This window comes from Zalophus californianus, chromosome 9 (genome assembly GCF_009762305.2).
Source record: "Zalophus californianus isolate mZalCal1 chromosome 9, mZalCal1.pri.v2, whole genome shotgun sequence".
In the NCBI taxonomy this organism is placed as follows: Eukaryota; Metazoa; Chordata; class Mammalia; order Carnivora; family Otariidae; genus Zalophus; species Zalophus californianus.
The window spans coordinates 56,964,449-56,985,016 of record NC_045603.1 but is presented as its reverse complement, the minus strand read 5'-3'; the positions used below and the strand labels follow the sequence as shown (position 1 = coordinate 56,985,016).

Here is a 20,568-nt window from a genome sequence, read left to right as displayed (position 1 = left end):
TTTCTTTCTTTCTCTTTCTTTCTTTCTTTCTTTGTTTCTTCCTTCCTTTCTTTCTTTCTTTCTCTTTCCTTCCTTCCTTCCTTCCCTCCCTCCCTTCTTTCCTTCCCTCCCTCCCTCCTTTCTTCTTTTCTTTCTTTCTCTTTCCTTCCTTCCTTCCTTCCCTCCCTCCCTTCTTTCCTTCCCTCCCTCCCTCCTTTCTTCTTTTCTTTCTTTCTTTCTTTCTTTCTTTCTTTCTTTCTTTCTTTCTTTCTTTCTTTAAGATTTTATTTATTTATTTGACACGGGGGTGGGTGGAGAGCAAGCACAAGCTGGGGGAGTGGCAGGCAGAGGAAGAAGCAGGCTCCCCACTGAGCAAGGAACCTGATGTGGGGCTCAATCCCAGAACCCTGCGATTATGACCCAAGCCGAAGGCAGCTGCTTAACCAACTGAGCCACCCAGTTGCCTGCTTTTTGAGTTTTTTAAAAGAAAATTTAAATGAAAAATTTTAAATACAATAAAAAATAAAGTATAATGAATCTCCATGTACTTATCCTGCTTCAACTACTATAAAATATGGTCATTTTGTTTCATTTCTACCCCACCATTTCTCCCAGACTCCCACAGAATTATTTTAATGGAAATGCTAGACATTAGACCATTTCATTGGTAAGTACATGAGTATGTATCTCTAAGAGATAAGGATGATTTTTTTTACATAATTATAACACCATTATTGCATCCAGCAAATTAACAATGATACCTTGCTATTATATAATACCCAACAAGTGTCCAAATTTCTCTAATTAATTCATAAAAGTCTTTCTATAGACAATTTGATTCAGGATCCAAACAAGATCTACATTGTATTTGGTTGATATATTTCTTTTCTTTTAAGATTTATTTATTTACTAGACAGAGAGAGCCAGAGAATGCACGGTCAGGAAGAAGGGCAGAGGGAGAGAATCTCAAGCAGACTCCCCACTGAGCATGGAGCCCAACATGGGTCTTGATCTCACCACCCTGAGATCATGACCTGAGCCAAAACCAAAAGCCAGACGCTTAATCAACTGAGATACCCAGGCCCCCTTGTTGAGATATTTCTTAAACCTCTTTTAATCCATAACAGTTCTCCCCTCTCCCCATTTTTCCTTGCATGAATTTATTGAAGAAACTGGGGCATTGATTCTATTTTATTTCTGATTACATTCCTGATGGTGTTAACATATTCTCCTAATTCTCATATTTCCTGTAAGCTGATAGTTATATTTAGAGTTTTGGTTTTTTGGCAAGAATCCTTCATAGATAATGCTCTGTGCTTCCTATTGTATCCCATCAAGAAGCACATAATGTTTGGTTGTTTCTCTTTTCATGATGTCAAGTTTTAAAAGTGTATGCACATGGGATGGGCTTGATTCACCTATAAGCCTCTTACATAATGTTTCTGACAGTCATTGATGACTATTGCCTAAATTAATTCATTAGAATTGTAAAATAATGACAGTATATTATTCCTTCTGCATTTATTAGCTGGAATTCTTCTATGAAGAATAATTGCTTCTTAAAACTATTTAGTTACTTTATCCATTCAATTTTTAATTTAAAACTTTGTTTTCATTTCTACAAACTCTCTTTTAAATGTTAGATCATTTTTATAGGTCCTGTTTTCTGATGTATTTTCAGTTTTCTATTTCTTTAAGTATAGTAAGCATAATTATTTTATAATCTGTGTCGACAATTACAGTATCTTAAGTCTTTAGGGCATTTTTTCATTGTCTTCTACCTTACAGTGTGGATGAATCGGTAAGCCTAATGCTGTTCTGATTTTTAAAAATATTTTATTTATTTATTTGAGAGAGAGAGCATGAGGGGGCATGGGCAGAGGGACAAGTCAACTCCCTGCTGAGGGCAGAGCCCAATGTGGGGCTTGATCCCCAAACCCTGAGATCATGACCTGGAGTCAGATGCTTAATCGACTGAGTCGCCCAGGTACCCCGTTCTGATTTTTTTTAAGGTTTTTATTTATTTATTTGAGAGAGCGAGAATGAGAGAGAGAGAGAGCACATGAGAGGGGGCAGAGTCAGAGGGAGAAGCAGACTCCCCGCTGAGCAGGGAGCTCGATGCGGGACTCGATCCCGGGACTCCAGGATCATGACCTGAGCTGAACGCAGTCGCTTAACCGACTGAGCCACCCAGGCGCCCTGATTTTTGATCCTTGTATGCAACTTGTTCTTTCTCTCTGGAAGCTTTTAGACTTATTTCTCTGTGCTCAGTGTTCTGAAATTCTATAATGGCGTGTCTTGATGTGGGTCTGATTTGTTTTGCTGGATAGTGTGCCCTTACAATTTAGAGTCTTAGTTGTTCATTTCAGGGGAATACTTTTGAATAATTGCTTTAATTGTTTCTTCCCTTCTGATTCTTTGTTCTTTCTCAACTTATTCAGATATTCAACCTTTTGGACTGATCCTCTAATTTTTATTGATTTTCTTCTTAAGTAGAGCAAATTTGATTTTCAATTTTACTCTCCATTCTTTCTATTGAATTTTATTTCTTCTACCATGGTTTTGATTTCCAAGAGCTCTTTTTTGCTTAATAGTACTTACTTCTAAAAATAGCTTCCTATTGTTATTTTATGGATATATTATCTCTCTGAGGATATTAATGATGGATTTTTTTTGTTTGTTTTATTTTTAAGTTTTTTCTCCCTTGCAATTTCTTTTTCTTTCTTTTTCTTTCTTTCTTTCTTTCTTTAAGATTTTTACTTATATATTTGAGAGTGAGAGAGCACAGAGGGAGAGTGAGAGGGAGAAGCAGACTCCCCGCTGAGCCAAGAGTCCGAGGTGGGGCCTGACCCCAGGACCCTGAGATCATGACCTGAGCCAAGGCAGATGCTTAACCAACTGAGCCACCCAGGCACCCCTCTCCCTTGCAATTTCTGTTTCTTCTAAATTGTTTTTTTTTTCTCCTTGTCTGTTTTGGTTTCTTTCTTGTATATTAAAGGCTTTCCTTAAATGTCTAATGATCCTTGGCTGCCTGGTTATATTTTAGAGTGAGGACATTAAAAAGCTGGAAAGACCATGTGAGAGCTGGGACATGTAGGCCAAGGGCTTAATTGTAGGGTTCTTTCGTCTATCTCATTAAGAGAACCCTGATGAGAGTAGCTTTGGGATTTCTCTTTTGGACTGGTCACATTCCCCAGAGGAGTTTTTCCAAAAGTATAATCATGCTCTTGTTTATCTTTGTTTAGGAATCAATTTCTTGGGTTTGCTAAGACAGTTACCATTCCTCCATTTGTTTTCTAGCTTCTAAAATATTGCTGCTGTTTTCTCCTTTCCCTTTCTGGGCCTGGAGGATGATACGGGAATTTGCCCCTCACTCCACCCCCTGTCTTTAACTGGAAGTCCCCGTTATTTCTTTAGGATAATTTTTTTGGAGGACTACAGGACCGTGTAGAAAGGTTTTGACACAGATTACCAGATTGCCCTATAGCTGTACGTATATATGAAAAGAGGAATTGTTTTGCAACAAGTATTAAGTAGCTTTCATGGGTATTGCGGGCACTCACCCATCGGCCTCAATCCTCCACCTGGCGGGGGCAGTCTACAACGCAAGACACGACTTAAAAAAATGAGAAAAAGAGATGCGCATGACAGTTGGGCGCAGACAGAAAAATTGCCTCAAAGGGCCGGCGCATTAGACCGCGCCTCTCTGGCGACGGGTGAGGGTGGGAGGGGGTCTGATGTCGGCGAGAATTGGTTGGCCTCTCTGACCAATCGCGAGCAGCAAGTGGTTTTGCTTATCGTCGTGGTCCACCTCCCCGTGGGCTTCGAGGCCACGTTTACAAATGGGAACAGGGTAGGTGAGAGGGACAGCCTGCCCAGCCAATGAGACCTTGCGGCGTTCATGGGCGGGGTGAGGCCGCTGCCAGGTTTAGGGCGGAAGGAGCCGCTCTGGGTAAGAAGGTGAGCGAAAGATGGCGGCGGAAGCGCTGCTGTCCAGTCTGTTGGGGCTGCTGCTTCTGGGGCTCCTGTTACCCGCAAGTCTGACTGGCGGTGTCGGCAGCCTGAACCTAGAGGAGCTGAGTGAGATGCGTTATGGGATCGAGATCCTGCCATTGCCTGTCATGGGAGGGCAGGTGAGGAGGCGTGGAGGGGCCAGGGTCTGGGGCAAGGGAAAAGGGGGAAAAGGTGGAGGAAGAAGGGCAGCTGTGGAGTCTGCAGCGGTAGCCTAAGAAGAATCGAGAAACGTAGGTAGAGGTTTTACGATGACTCCTAAACCTCGTTGACTGAGACCCATTCCCTTGGGGCGAGGGACTGGGAGGGGTGGGGCTTCCCGCTGTCAGCTTCAGTTCCTGATAGAAGCACACAGACTCCGCCCCGCGAGAAGTGGGAGTGCTCTCTCCCCTCACCCGCCAAACACAGCTGGAGGACTTGTGGCTCATTCTGACTTGACTGGGCTCTTCCCCAGGATCTGAAGAGGGATCTCGTTGTTCTCTCTGATCCCAGCCTCTCTTTGCCTCCCTGCCCCCCGACCCTCCCTTCTTTCCCAGAGCCAAGCTTCCGACGTGGTGATTGTCTCCTCTAAGTACAAACAGCGCTATGAATGTCGCCTGCCAGCTGGAGCTATTCACTTCCAGCGTGAAAGGGAGGAGGAGGCACCTGCTTACCGAGGGCCTGGGATCCCCGAGTTGTTGAACCCAATGAAAGATGCTCCTTGCCTGCTGAAGGTGAAAGGGCTTGGGGAGGATGGAATGAGGGCTTGGGAGCTGGCTAGCTATCTGGGAACCAGGGTACCCGTGAATGAAGAGGGATCGAGAGGACCTATAGGAGTTAAGAAGACCATTGGAGGAGTAGACAGACCATTGGAGGGGTAGACATATTGTACAGACAGGAAAGAAGCAAAGAATCTTGCAACCACTGATGACACTTTGCTGAATGTAAGGAGGGTTAGGATAGAAGGTCTCAGAGTAATGGGTAAACCAAGATTGAGGTGCCTGAAGAGGGTCAGCATGGGTAGGAGGGACACTCTCCTAGAGAAGCCTTCCTGGTTGAGTCACCCCCTGCCCCTGTCACTCTCTGCCCAGTACCCTCTTTTATTTTCATCATGGCATTTTTCATGATCTGAAATCATCTTACCAACTGAATCATCAGTTTATTTAATTTTGGTCTGGAATATGAGTCCATGAGGTCAGAGAATTTATCTTGTTCACGGCTGTATCCCCAGTGGCTAGCACAAGGAATGTTGTAGAAGTTCAATTAGTATTTGAATATTCTGTATTTTCCTGGTCTGAGTGCTTCAAGGATACCATGATTTCTTATCTTTCTCAAAGGCAAAGAAGAATTTTAAAAAAATATGTAGAAAGGGAGGAGTGGAAAGACCACAGGTGGAAAACATACTCTAGAGGTATTTCTCCCCAGTCACAGAAGGAAAGCAGCCCTTTCTCCTCACTGAGAATCTGGAAAATTGAGTGTGCAAGCAAAGGGGAGGAGAAGTAGTTGAGAGGTTATGTTTCTTGGAGCCAGGAAAGATTCAGGTTCCAAGCAGAGACATCTGCACTCTATCCCCTTGATTGTTCATTTTTTTATTGTCAGACCAAGGACTGGTGGACGTATGAATTCTGTTATGGACGCCACATCCAGCAGTACCACATTGAAGGTGACTCACGCCTACATTTTCCCTAAGCCCTCAGCATCACATCGTGGAAGGTGACCTGCCCTCCCAGTCCCCTTCCCTCTTGGTCCTCTTAGAAGGGAGTAACGGTGCTTCACTGTGGTTTCTCTTGTAGATTCAGAGATCAAAGGTGAAGTCCTCTATCTCGGCTACTACCAATCGGCCTTCGACTGGGATGATGAGACAGCCAAGGTGGCAGGAGTCTGGGATTGGGAGAGAATGGGGTCCTGGCTGTAGACTCAGAGCCCTGACCAGAAGGGGAGGGGCAGGATTAGCTGACATGTTGCTTGGGGCTTGGTGACCATTAGGACAGAGTGCCATTCTTCCTCTTTGCTGTCTTTCTTCCGCCCCCCCCGCCCTCCTTCTTGATGTCCTCCCCAGGCCTCCAAGCAGCATCGCCTGAAACGCTACCACAGCCAGACCTATGGCAATGGGTCCAAGTGCGACCTCAATGGGAGGCCACGGGAGGCCGAGGTTCGGGTGAGTCTCAAGAGAGGGAAGTTGACAATTTAGATTCTAAGGGAGGAGGGCAGGATTGCATGTTAGACTACAGAAGGTCTCTTCCAGACCCAAAACTCTTAAGTTTAAGACTCCTGTTTCCAGCTGGTAGCTGGACGCCACTGCCTGGATAGTTTCCGAGGCCCTTCAAGTCAACACTTCCCAAATCCTCCCCTCGGAACCCCTAGCCATGCCTATTCTTTTTCCCATTGTTTCTTCTCTTTATCACCTAAGCTAGAAACCTGAGCATCATTTCTGACTCTTCCTTTCTTCATGTAACGACCCGTCAGTGAGGTGGTACTGGTGTAGACATTGGGCTTCACTCTGGGCATACAGTGGTGGGCAAACATGCAGCCCCTGACCTCAGTCTAGATAGGAAGACATGTTAACAAAAGAATCACAGAAATGAGTCTGTAACTACAAACTGAGGAGTGGTGTGAAGGAAAGGAATCTAGTTCTCTCAGAGTAAATGACAAAGCCTGTTCATTCTACTTCTAGATTTCTCTGACCACTCTCTTCTTTCCTATGCTTGGTGTCTTGATCTCTCTCCTGCATCACTGCCAACAGCCTCTTAACAGGTGTTCTTGATCTAGTGGTCCTTAACTGAATTCAGGCAAGCAGGCAGATGTATGGTGGGAAAGGTTCTTCAGGTGCTTCTAAGGTGTATTCACAAACATAAACACCTATAGAGACCAGAATTACACAACTGATCACACACAGATTATCTTTCTGTAATACAGATTTTCAGATGCAATTGTGTTCTGGTAGTTGTTGAACACTCTGATCACCAGGATAGAGTGGGGGGTAGGGTGGGGGGAGCCTTGTTTGTAACATTTGCCAATATCTGTGGTATAAACATTCCTACCGTGGCCAGATTCATGCTGTCACTGTGATGTCAACCATCTTGCAACATTCTTGAACATTTACCAGTTGGCTGTTGTGAACTGGTGTGAGCTGACTCCAACAAACCACTATGGCAAGTGTCACTTCTCTGTCCAGTCCTGGAAAACCTTCAGTGATTCCACCTTGCACAAAGGCTAAGATCCAAATACTTCAGCAAGACTGGGGTGACTGGGGAGGTGGTGGGAAGCCCTCAGATTCTGGATATATTTTGAAGGTGGAGCCAATAAGATTTGTTGATGTACTGGATATGGGGTGGAGTCAAGTATGACTCCAGGGCTTTTAGCTTGAGCAGCTGGAACAATGCAACTGTCATTTACCAAAATGGGAAGGAATGGGTTTGGAGGGGAAAACAAGGTTGGTGTTAGACATATGAAGGTCAAAATGACTATAGACCTCCAGTGGTGATGTCCAGTTAGTAGTTGGCTCTGTGATTCTGGAGTTCAGGGATGAGGTCTGGGCTGGAGATATAAATACTCGTTGTGTTTCTGCCCCACTGGCCTTCTTTCTGTTCTCTGAATCAATGGGTCTTGTTGTTCCCTCTGCCTAAAGCTGTCTTCCCCCAGATGTCCGAGTGGTTGGCTCCATCCCCTCATTCAGGTTATACATCCCTGTGACACCTCCACAGGGAGCCCTAATATAGGCACACACAACACACACAGCCTTCTGCCTCCATGCTGGTAAACACCTACAGTGTTTTATATTCTTGAAAGCATGTATCCTTTCCTGAAATTATCTTATGTTTGAGTTTAATATCTCTCTCAGTCGACACCCCAACTAGAATAAGCTCTAGGAAGGCAGGGACCTTTCTTTCTTAAATTTTTTGTCTGTCTTATTTTCTGCTATATCCTTGGTGCCTGGAACAGTGCCTGGCACCAAGCAGGTGCCCAGAAATTATTCTGTTGAATGAATGATAAGCCAGTTCAAATGTCATTTATTTCATGTGAACTTTCTTAGCTAACCCAGATGGTTAGTTAGGTTTCTTCAGCATTTCATAAACACATATCCATGTCCACATATATCCATGGCTTAGTCTTTTTGTGTTGCTAGAACAAAATACCACAGTCTGAGTAGCTTATAAACAGAAATTTTTTCCTTACAGTTCTGGAAGCTGGAAGTTGGAGATCAGGGTGCCAGCGTGGTGGGGTGAGGGCCCTCTTCCAGGTCATAGACTTGTTGTTTATTCTCACATGGTGGAAGGGGCTAGGGAGCTCTGTGGAGCCTCTTCTATAAGAGCGTTAATTCCGTTGGTGAAGGTTTCTCCCTTATGACCTAAGAACCTCCCAAAGACCCCAATTCCCAATACCATCACATTGGGCATAGATATTTAGGGGGACATAAATAATCAGACCATAGCAACCCACAAGCATTTACACACCGATATAATCTATTATAACACTTACTTTATTATATTATTGTTATTATTATGTAGGCTCCATACCCAGTGTGGAGCCCAATGTAGGGCTTGAACTCACAACCCTGAGGTCAAGACTTGAGTTGAGATCAGGAGTCGGACACTTAACTGACTCAGCCACCCAGGCACCGCTATTTCTTTATTATTATTTGTAGCTTCAGTAGGCCAAGAGCCCCTCGGTTCAAAGACTGCATTTCCCTCTCATCTCTTGAACATACGCACTGTGCCAAGCACTGTAATAGAAACTGGGGATAAAATGGTGACTGAGAAACCTAGTCCTGCTCTCAGGAGACAGACATTAAATAAACAGCCACAACAAGCAGGATAAAGTCTGACCGGTGAAGTAGATATCACAGGGGGCCACACAATAAAGGACCTGGCCAAGTCTAGGTAAAGAGGAAGCTTCCCGAAGAACGTGACCTTTGAACTGACAGTTGAAGGTTGAGGAGTCAGTCCAGCAGTGGTACAGGAGTGGGAGAGGGAAGAGGGCATTCCAGCTGGATGGTACGGTAAGTGCCAAAGGCCTGGAGGCAAGGGGCAATCAATAGCTATTCATGGTGACTGGAGAGAATTGCAGGAAGGGAGTGTGGGAGGTGAGGCTGAGCAAATGTTAGGGGAAGGAAGCTCTGTAGCTGTGTTGAGGAGTTTGGACAATCTGAGAAATAAGGGGGAAACCAGTGAAATATTTGAAGCAGAATGACGACATATCCAATTTTGGTTTTGAAGGCTCACTCTGGCTGGAGTGGAGCAGATGATTGGAGGCTAGTTAGGAGGTGGTTGCAGCAATCCAGGTGAGAAAAGAAGGTGGCCCAGGGAATGAAGAAATGTGAATTTTGGGGGAAACTTAGGTGACAGAGTCAATAGAGTAAGATTCGTGGGTTTCTGGCTTGAGCAACTGGACAGATGGTGGGTGGTTCCTGTTACTGAGTTAGGTATAGTAGAAAGAGGAGTAGGTCTGGTGAAGGAAAATGATGATTCTGGTTTTTGAGTATGATGATTTGGTGGCTGAAGGCATCCAAGAAGAGATTTCTGAGGAGGCTGTTGGGTCTGTGGGTTTGGAGCTCAGGAGAGAGATCCAAATTGAACCCAGAGGGCTGGGAGTCATCAACATATTGGGTATAACTGCAGTCATGGTCTGGGTAAAATCCTCCCAAAGAAACAGTATATAGTAAAAAAAAAAAGTGGAACAGAAGGTTGAGGAAGCCATCGTTGAAAGCATGGGCAGAAGAGGGCTCTCCTGAGAAGGGCCAGAAAGGAGATACAGCAACGCATTTCAAGGAGGCACTGGTCCATGGCAGCAGTTGCATCTGAACCTTTAGGTAAGAGAATTAGAGAAAACTGCTTGTAGGTGATCATGGGAATTATTATTTTAATAAAAGCAAAGCATGCACAAGGAAATGAGAATTCAGACCGTAGGCATGGGAACCAGATGAAAAGTTCTAAGTCCCCCATCCCAGTCTCCCAAGCAGAGGTCATTGGTGATTTTTGCTACAGCAGTTTCAGTGGGATGGTGAAGAAGTGGAAGCCTTTGAAGAAGTCTGGAGTGAAGGGGAGGGAAAAGGTGAGCTCTAGTTAGAGGGGTTGTGAGGTTGGGGACAGTGGTACTTTGTTGTTTTTGTTGTTTCATGTTTTAAGATGGGAGCATGTATAAATGCTGTTGGGTGGACCTGGCAGAAAGGAGAGATTGAGTCACAGGAGAAAGACAGGGAAGAGAATGTGGGCAGGGCCAGGATAGGGGATATGGGGAGCAGTTACTCTGAGCGTATGTAGGGTCGTCACGGGAATGGAAGGGTGCTGTATTTGTTGGGGAGTCTGGAGGTTTTAGTGGCAGATAGTTGAGGGCATTCCTGTTTGGCTGTTTCTCGTATTTTAGTTCTTATATCCTGATAGGCCACCCAAGTTCATTGCCTTCGTGATTGAGTAAACCTCCCCCTCCAGGGCAAGCACAGTGAAGTTCCGTCTCCCAATGCCTCCTGGGTAGGAGCAGTGTGCATGGTGTTTGGTAAAAGTGCAGTCCCTGTGGGGCTTGGGAATGGCTAGCCATCTTGAATTAAACAAATTTGGATCCCCATCTCAATTCTTGTATTAAGTAAGATTTCACAGAGATCTAAAAATTTTTCCCTTTCTAATGTCTAATTATGAAACATTTCAAACTTACAGAAAATAATGTCATAGAGACCCATAAATCCACTGCCAAGGGAAACAGATGTTAACATTTTGCCATATTTGCATCAGAAAGGAATAAAATGCTAATGATATAGTTAAAGCCCACCCTCTCATTTCTTCCCTCTCCCTCCTCTCCAGAAACAACCACAACCATCTCCATGCTTGCTTTGTACTTTTATTAGTCGTACACATATCATAGACAATATAGATTGTTTTGTATTTTAAAATTATACATTAGTGGTATCAACTTGCTTTTTCACTAATCAGTGTCTGCCATTCTGTGGCATGACATGGAGATCTAATTCAATGATTTTGTTTATTTATTTATTTTAAAGATTTTATTTATTTATTTGACAGTGAGACAGAGAGAGAGCACAAGTAGGCAGAGCGGCAGGCAGAGGGAGAGGGAGAAGCAGGCTCTCGCTGAGCAAGGAGCCCAGTGCGGGGCTCGATCCCAGGACCCTGGGATCACAACCTGAGCTGAAGGCAACTGCCCAACCGACTGAGCCACCCAGGCACCCCTAGTTCAATGATTGTAATGGCTGTGTTGTGTTTTATTGTTTACTTACTATTCCTCTACTGAGGAATGGTCGGGTTTCAACTCTAATGCTCTTACACACAGTGCTGCAATGTAGGTCTCATTGTGAGTGTGCAAGAATTTGTCTGAGGGACTCTGTTAATAGTGTTCTTTGATGGAGAATGGTTTTTAATTCTGATGAAGTCTAATTTACCTATTTTTTTTCTTTTACTGCCTGTGCTTTTGGCCTCATATTTAAGAAACCATTGCCTATTCCAAGGTCATGATTTTTACTAATGTTTTCTTCTAAGAGTTTTATAGTTTTATCGTTCTGAGTTGATTTTTAAAAAAGATTTTATTTCTTTATTTGAGAGAGAGAGCACAAGTGGGGTGGGGCAGAGGGAGAGGGAGAAGCAGGCTCGCCGCCGAGCAGAGATCCCCATGCAGGGCTCAAACCCAGGACCCCAAGATCATGACCTGAGCCGAAGCCAGACACTTAACTGACTGAGCCACCCAGGCCTCCCTTGAGTTGATTTTTGTATACAAAGTAAGATAAGGATCCAGCTTCCGTTGTTTGCATGTAAACATCCAGTTTTTCCAGCACCATTTGTTGAAAATACCATCCTTATCCTTAGTACCCTTGTAGAAAATCGAATGAGCAAATATGTTAGCGTTTATTTCTGAGCTCTGTTCTGTTCTGTTGGTCTGTTTGTCTGTCCTAATGCCAATACCACAGTTTCAATTGCTGTGGCTTTGTAGTAAGTTTTGAAATTAGGAAGTGTTGAGTCTTCCAACTTTGTTCTTTTTTTGTGATTGTTCTGGCTATATGAGGTCCCTTGAGATTCTATATGAATTTTAAGATGTATTTTTCTCTATCTATAAAAAAGACCATTGGGATTTTGATAGTGATTGCATCGAATATGTAGATTACTTTGTGTAGTATTGCCATCTTAATATTAAGTTTTCTAATCCATGAACATAGGATGTCTTTCCATTTATTTGTGTCTTCTGTAATTTCTCTCTGTAATATTCTGTAGTTTTCCATGTGCAAGTCTTTCCTTGGATAAATTTATCCTAAGTAGTTTATTTTTTGATGCTATTGTAAGTGAAAAATTTTAAAAATTGCCTTTTTTGGCTTGTTCATTACAAGTATACAGAAATACAACTGGTATTTGCAGATTGATTTTATATCCTGCAACTTTGCTGAATTCACTTATTAGCTGTAACAATTTTTTTGTGTGTGGGTTCTTTTGGATTTTCTATGTGTAATATCATGTCACTATGAATAGACACAATTTTACTTCTTCCTTTCCAATTTGTATGCCTTTATTTCTTTTTCTTGCCTAACTGCTCTGGTTAGAACTTCTAGCACTATGTTAAATAGTGGCATAAAGTGGGCATCCTTATCTTGTTCCTATTATTGGTGGAAAAGCTTTCAATCTTTCACCATTGAGTATGATGTTAGCTATGGGTTTTCTTTTGTTGCCTTTATAATATTGAGGATATTCTCTCCTATTCCCAGTTTATGAAGTGATTTTATTAGGAAAGGGTGTTGACTTTTGTCAAATGCTTTGTTCACACCAGTTGAGATCATGTAGCTTTTTTCTTCATTCTGTTAATGTGGTGTATTGTAGTATGCAGATTGATTTTTGTATATTGAGTCATCTTTGCATTCCTGGAATAAAACCCACATAAATCATGATGCATAATGCTTTCAATATGCTACTGAATTTGGTTTGCTAGTATTTTGATGAGAAATTTTGCATTTGTATTTACAAGGGATCCTGGTCTATAGTTTTCTTGTACTATCTTTGTCTGGGTTTGGTATCAGGGTAGTGTTAACCTCACAGAATGAGTTAGGAAGGCATTCTTTATATATTCCAAATTTAATTCCTTGGTCATCTACATTCTATCTGTGCTTGTCTTTTTCTTTTGTTCATAGTATCGCCAATGTACTTTTAATTTAAAAAATTTAAAAATTCCAATATGATTAAAAATTTCAGTGTTTTTCTTTAAAGTTTGTACATTTTGTACCTTTTATTAATGGGAAAGATCCTATTCATTTGTGTTTTTCAAATTATAAAAGTTTTCTTCTCGTATGTTGGACTTTAATTCAATAAATTAATTTAATTTGATGTATCATGTAAGCTTGGAACCCAAATATACCTATTTTTCATCTGGATAACCGGCTGTCCCAGCATCATTTATTGAACAGCCCATGCTTTCTCCCCTGATTTGTAGTGCCACCCCAGGCATGTATCAAGCTGCCATATATATGTGCATTTTCTTCTTGGCTTCTCTTTTGTTTCAATAGTCTGTGTGTATTCTTATGCCAATATCATTGTTTTAAGTACTATAGATTTTTAATAAGTCTTGGTATCTGATAATAGGCATTTTTTTCCTTTGTTCTTCAAAGCTGTCTGAGATATTACTGGACAAGTTCTGTGAAAAAACTGTTGGGGATTTGAATTGGAATTACATTGAATTTTATATTAATTTGGAGAGAATTGATATTTATGATATTGACTCTTCATTCACAATTAACATAATGTATACTATTTATTTATTGCCTTGTACTTTAGAAATATTTTAATTTTCTCTATGAAAGCTTTTGTATATCTCATGTAAGGTTAGCTTTTATTTGTGTCTTATGTGTGTAGGCAAATGTTTCCAGCATACAGGTACCTTATAGTTTTTGATGCTATTGTAAATGGCTTTATTTATTTATTTATTTATTTATTTATTTATTTATTTATTTATTAAAAGATTTACTTATCCATTTGAGCAGGGAGGGGCAGCGGGAGAAGGAGAGAGAGAGAATCTCCAGCAGACTTTTCAGTGAGCATGGAGCCCGATGCAGTGTTCAGTTCCATGACCCCGAGATCATGACCTGAGCTGAAATCAAGAATCAGACGTTCAACTGACTGAGCCTATAAATAGCATCTTTTAAAAATTGCATTTTCTGATTGAGTGTTGCTGGGATACCGTCACATTATTAATTTTATATATTGATCTTGTATTCACAACTTTACTGAACTCTCATTCCTAATAGTTTGCAGGTTCTCATGGATTTTCTATGTGAATAATTTATGTCATCTGAAAATAGGGACACTTTGGTTTCTTCCTTTCTAATCCTTATATATTTCATTTTTCTTATACCTGCAGTGCAGTAGAAGTGGTTATGGTGGGCATTTCGGCTTGTTCTGACTTTAAGGGAGTACTCCTGAAGTTACACTATGAACATGATGTTTTCTTGTAGGCTTTTTGTAGACACCCTTTATCAGGTAAATGAAGATCCATTTTATTCCTAGTTTGAGGAACATTTTCATCATGGGTAGGTGTGGAATTTTAACATGTTTTTTCTGTATCAAGATGGTTATATGGTTTTCCATCTTTTTTTTTAATATGGTGAATTCAACTAATTCATTTTCTAAGATTTTTTTTTTTTTACCCTTGCATTTCTGGGATAATTCATGGTCATAAAGTATTTTTTTAAGATTTTATTTTTAAGGGGCGCCTGGGTGGCTCAGTTGGTTAGGCGACTGCCTTTGGCTCAGGTCATGATCCTGGAGTCCCGGGATTGAGTCCCACATTGGGCTCCCTGCTCAGCAGGGAGTCTGCTTCTCCCTCTGACCCTCTCCCTTCTCGTGTTCTCTCTCTCATTCTCTCTCTCTCTCTCAAATTAATAAATAAAATTTTTTAAGATTTTTTTTTTAAAAAAAGATTTTATTTTTAAGTAATCGCTCCACTCAACATGGGGCTCAAATGACAACCCTGAGATCAAGAGTCACATGCTCTACTGACTGAACCAGCCAGGTGCCCCTTGAAATATTCTTAATACACTGATATATTCAGTTTCCTAATATTTTAATTGATTTTTACAGCTGTTTTCATAAGTGAATTGGTCTACAGTTTTCTTGTATTGTTTTAGTCTTGTCTTGGTATCAAGTTATATTAGCTTCATAAATTTCTTGAACTCTCTTTCTTTGTTCTCTGGAACAGTTTGCTAAGATAGGAATTAATCTATTCTTTAAAGGTTTGGGAGAACTCTCTAAAACCACCTCGTCCCAATACACAATACTGTATATTGTGTATTGTGGGGATGGTTTTTACTACTGATTTAGTATATTAAATGATGATAAGGGTTTTTCATATTAATACATGAAGCATTAACAAGTTACAATTTCATAGGCCATTATTTAGTTGTCTAAATTTTCAAATGTATTAGCATAAAATTATAATGTTTTTATTTTATTTTATTTTTTTAAAGATTTTATTTATTTATTTGACAGAGACAGACACAGCAAGAGAGGGAATGCAAGCAGGGGGAATAGGAGAGGGAGAAGCAGGCTTCCCGCTGAGCAGGGAGCCTGATGTGGGGCTGATCCCAGGACCCTGGGATCACAACCAGACCGAAGGCAGATGCTTAATAACTGAGCCACCCAGGCGCCCTGTGTTTTTTTTTTTAAAGATTTATTTATTTGAGAGAGAGAGAGCACACAAGCAAGGAGAGGGGCAGAAGGAGAGGGAGAAGCAGGCTCCCCGCTGAGCAGAGAGCCCCATGCGGGGCTCGATTCCAGGACCCTGGGATCATGACCCGAGCTGAAGGCAGACGCTTAGCTGACTGAGCCACCCAAGGCGCCCCTTAAAATAATGTGTTATTTATTTATTTTTTTAAAGATGTATTTATTTGAGAGAGCGAGAATGAGAGAGAGAGTACATGAGAGGGGGGAGGGTCAGAGGGAGAAGCAGGCTCCCCGCCGAGCAGGGAGCCCAATGCGGGACTCGATCCCGGGACTCTGGGATCATGACCTGAGCCGAAGGCAGTCGCTTAACCAACTGAGCCACCCAGGCGCCCTATAATGTTTTATTTTTAATAATCACTTTTTATAGATCTGTTCCCTTTTAATTCCTAATATTGACTTTGCCTTTTCTCTTTTTGTTGATCTGTCTTGCTAGAGATTTATTAGTCCAAGAGCCGCATTTGACTTTATCCACTCTGTTGTCTGTTTACTATTTCATTAACATCATTATTTTATCTTTATTATTCTTTTCCTTCTGCTTTATGTTTATTCACTTCTCTTTCTAACTTCTTGAATTTTTTTCACACTTAAAAAATTTTTTTAGTATTTTTTAAAATTTAAATTCAATTAACATATAATGTTTTATTAGTTTCAGATGTAGAGGTTAGTGATTCATCAGTCTTATATAATACCCAGTGCTCATTGCATCATGTGTCCTCCTTAATATCCATCACCCAGTTACCCCCCCTTCCCCCACAACCCTTAGTTTCTTTCCTATGATTAAGAGTCTCTCATGGTTTGTCTCCCTCTCTGATTTCATCTTGTTTTATTTTTCCCTCTCTTCCCCTATGATCCTCTGTTTCATTTCTTAAATTCCACATATGAGTGAGATCATATGATAATTGTCTTTCTCTGATTGACTTAGTTCACTTACACAATACCCTCTAGTTCCATCCACGTCACTGCAAATGGCAAGATTTCATTTTTTTTTTTTTTATGGCTGAGTAGTAGTCCATAGTATATATATATTTCCCACATCTTCTTTATCCATTCATCTGGGCTCTTTCCATACTTTGGCTATTGTGGACATTGCTGCTATAAACATTGGGGTGCAGGTGCCCCTTCGAATCACTACATTTGTATCTTTGGGGTAAATACCCAGTAGTGCAATTGCTGGATTGTATGGTAGCTCTATTTTCAACTGTTTGAGGAACCTCCATACTGTTTTCCAGAGTGGCTGCATCAGCTTGCATTCCCACCAACAGTGTAGGAGGGTTCCCCTTTCTCCACATCCTCGCCAACCTCTGTCGTTTCCTGACTTGTTAATTTTAGCCATTCTGACTGGTGTGAGGTGGTATCTCATTGTGGTTTTGATTTGTATTTCACTGATTCTGAGTGATGTTGAGCATTTTTTCATGTGTCTATTGGCTATTTGTATGTCTTCTGCCCATTGATTGGATTATTTGTTCTTTAGGTGTTGAGTTTGATAAGTTCTTTATGGATTTTGGATACTAGCCCTTTATCTGATATGTCATTTGCAAATATCTTCTCCCATTCTGCCTGTTGTCTTTTGGTTTTGTTGACTGTTTCCTTTGCTGTGCAAAAGCTTTTTATCTTGATGAAGTCCCAATAGTTCATTTTTGCCCTTGCTTCCCTTGCCTTTGGAGACATGTCTAGCAAGAAGTTGCTGCAGCTAAGGTCGAAGAGGTTGCTGCCTGTGTTCTCCTCTAGGATTTTGATAGATTCCTGTCTCACATTTAGGTCTTTCATCCATTTTGAATCTATTTTTGTGTATGGTGTGAGGAAATGGTCCAGTTTCATTCTTCTGCATGTGGCCACACTTAAAAAATTCTATATTTAATTTTTTTGAATAGATACTACATTCTCATAGCTCAAATATAAAAATACTTGTATGCTCAGATTTTTTTTTTTTTTTTTTTTTTTTTAGAGCGAGCACTTGCATAGGGTGGAGGTCGGGGAGTAGAGGGAGAGAGAATCTTTTTTTAAGATTTTATTTACTTATTTGACAGAGAGAGATAGTGAGAGAGAGAGGGCACAAGCGGGGGAAACAGCAGGCAGAGGGAGAGGGCGAATCAGGTTCCCCACTGAGCAAGGAGCCCAATGCGGAGCTGGATCCCAGAACCCTGGGATCAGACCTGAGCTGCTTAACCAACTGAGCCACCCAGGCGCTTCTGGGAGAGAGAATCTTAAGCAGGTTCCTCAACCAGCGCAGAGCTGACATGAGGCGCGATCTCATGATCCACCCCTGAGATCATGACCTGGGCTGAAATCAGGAATTGGGCGCTCAACCAACTGAGCCACTCAGGTGCTCCTCAGAGATTTTATTTTTAAGTAAACTACCCCCAACCTTGGGCTCAAATTCATGACCCCATGATCAAGAGTCGCAGGCTCTACTGACAGCCAGCCAGGTGCCCTGACTCAGAGATTTTTTTCAGTGTTTGTACAAACATTTATCTTTGAGCTCTTTCCAAATATATATATAAATAGCTTCCTTTTCCTCCCTCCCTCCCTTCCTTCCTCTTTGTTTCTTTGTGGGTTTTTTTTTAAGATTTTATTTATTTATTTGACACAGAGAGACACAGCGAGAGAGGGAACACAAGCAGGGGGAGAGGGAGAAGCAGGCTTCCCACTGAGCAGGGAGCCCGATGCAGGGCTCGATCCCAGAACCCTGGGATCATGACCTGACCTGAAGGTAGACGCTTAATGACTGAGCCACCCAGGCGCCCTTGGTTGTTTTAACTCTTATTAACACAAAAGTGCTGCAGTGAATAACCTTGTACCTCCAGAGTAGATGTAGGTTATATTCCTGGAAGTAGACTTGTGTGATTTTGATACATACTGCCAAGTTACCCTGCTTAGGTAAATTACTCTCCCTTCAGCAGTGTAGAGGAATGCCAGTTCCCCTACAGCTCTGCCAGCCCAGAGTATTTTTAACTTGTGGATTTTGGCCAGTCATCGAATAGGCATCAGATAAACAGTGACTTCTTAGTATGATTTTAACTTGCATTTATCTTAGGAAAAGGTAAATAATCTTACTCCTATTTAAGAGCCATTTCTGTTTCAACCTTTACTCTTTTTTCATTTTTTTTTAAAGATTTTATTTATTTATTTGAGAGAGAGAGAATGAGAGATAGAGAGCATGAGAAGGAAGAGGGTCAGTGGGAGAAGCAGACTCCCTGCTGAGCAGGGAGCCCGATGTGGGACTTGATCCCGGGACTCCAGGATCATGACCTGAGCCGAAGGCAGCCACTTAACCAACTGAGCCACCCAGGCGCCCTTTTACTCTTTTTTCAATCATCCAAAATCTTTGCTCATTTTCCTAATGGATTGTTGCTCTTTTTCTTCTGAACTCATAAGAACCCTTTGTATAATAGATTGTCCCTTTGTCCGTAATAGAAATTGCGGGGCGCTTCACTCACTTCCTCCTTTCCTAATCATGTATGGAGAAAGCTGTCCATTTCACTCCCTGTGGGGTGCGTCCCTCAAGTTTTGATAGGCAGTGTTTCCATTTTCATTGTTACTTGCACTTTGCTTGGGAACTTCTTTTAGATTTATGCTTATTATATTGCTAAACAGTTGTGTTTTATTTACGTTGTTTTTATGTAATTGCTATTGATTTCTCATTTTTCGCTGTTATGTCAGTGATTCATTGGTGATTATCGACTTTCTCTGGTGAACTTTAAAAAATTGTCTGCGTGTGCTTGAAAGCATGTGTTTTCTCTATTCAGTTCAAGACTAATTGTATTGGTCAAGTTTTCTACTAATTTTATTTTGTCCACATGGCCAATAATTGAAAGAGGTGTATTAAAATTTTCACTGTGATGGTGGATTTGGCAATTGTGTTAATTTTTCCTTCATATATTTTGAGGCTGTGATAGACGCATATAAATTCAGAATTGTGATATCTTCATGGTAAATTATTCCTCTTGTACTTTAATGTTGTCATTTTTTTTCCTAATCACATTTTAAAAATATTGCGAAATATACCACACTATATAAAATGGTATAAAACATGCATCTGTTGTGTAAGGATGAATAAAGGAGATACCCATCCAATTGCCTTAGGTTATGGAAGAATGCTGACAGTACCTTGAGTTCCTCTGTGCCCCCACACACCACATCCCTCTCTCTCCCTTTACCACAGAGCTAACAGCTATCCTAACTTTGCGAGAACTCCTTTGCTTTACTCTAGAGTTTTGCCATCTGTGTATGCATCTCATTTAATTTAGCCGCCTTCTTCTGAACTTTATACAAATGGTATCATATTGTATGAAAACATGCAGAGTGCATACAAGGAAATCTGGGGTTTGTTTCTTTTGCTCGGTACTGTGTTTGAGATTCAGCCCCGTCAAGGTCTGGAACTGCTGTGCACTCGCTTACAGGCCTGCAGTGTATTCCTTTGTATAGTTCGTCGTCATCTTTTCATCCAAATTACCTTTTGCGGACGTTTGGGTTGTTCCCAGTTTTCTGCTATTACCAAAACCTGCTGCTATGTACAACGTTCTTGTAAGTATCTCCTAATATATTGTGCAAGAATCTCTTGAAGGAGAATCCTATGCTTGGGCATAGGATTGCTCGGTCATTGGATATGAAGGTGAGCCCCTGTTCTACTTTATTTGGCATTGCAGAATATTTTCCCAAGTTTTGGTTCCTAGTTATACTCTTATTGCAGTATGACTTCCCAACATCCCATATCCTGGCCAATATATACTACCGGACTTTCAAATCTTCACTAATTTGTTGGATGTGTAATGGTATCTCATGATGAATTTAATTTGCATTTCACTGATTCCTAAGAACTGGTCATTCTTTCAAGAATTTACTAATATGGGCGCCTGGGTGGCTCAGTTGGTTAAGCGACTGCCTTCGGTTCGGGTCATGA

At 41.4% G+C, this 20,568-nt stretch overlaps 2 protein-coding genes across 9 annotated transcripts in view; one reads left to right on the top strand and one right to left on the bottom strand.

Annotated features, from left to right (window-relative positions):
- B4GALNT1 (beta-1,4-N-acetyl-galactosaminyltransferase 1) overlaps positions 1-3,683 on the bottom strand; it is a 42,521-nt gene extending 38,838 nt beyond the window's left edge. For 3 of the 4 annotated variants that reach the window (XM_027593547.2, XM_035729244.1, XM_027593549.2), the window contains exon 1: positions 3,543-3,683. Coding sequence is in view for 1 of the 4 variants with exons in the window: in XM_035729245.1 (XP_035585138.1) it covers positions 3,543-3,546 (4 nt within the window). In the remaining 3 variants the exon portion in view is untranslated. The remainder of the gene's footprint in view (positions 1-3,542) is intronic. The other variant, XM_035729245.1, reaches the window with a different exon arrangement.
- A 243-nt stretch (positions 3,684-3,926) lies between these two features.
- OS9 (OS9 endoplasmic reticulum lectin) overlaps positions 3,927-20,568 on the top strand; it is a 30,983-nt gene continuing 14,341 nt past the window's right edge. For all 5 annotated transcript variants that reach the window (XM_027594404.2, XM_027594406.2, XM_027594403.2 and 2 more), the window contains exons 1-5: positions 3,927-4,112; positions 4,527-4,703; positions 5,569-5,632; positions 5,763-5,839; positions 6,029-6,127. In XM_027594404.2, coding sequence (XP_027450205.1) covers positions 3,951-4,112; positions 4,527-4,703; positions 5,569-5,632; positions 5,763-5,839; positions 6,029-6,127 — 579 coding nt within the window. In that variant the 5' untranslated portion in view covers positions 3,927-3,950. The remainder of the gene's footprint in view (positions 4,113-4,526; positions 4,704-5,568; positions 5,633-5,762; positions 5,840-6,028; positions 6,128-20,568) is intronic.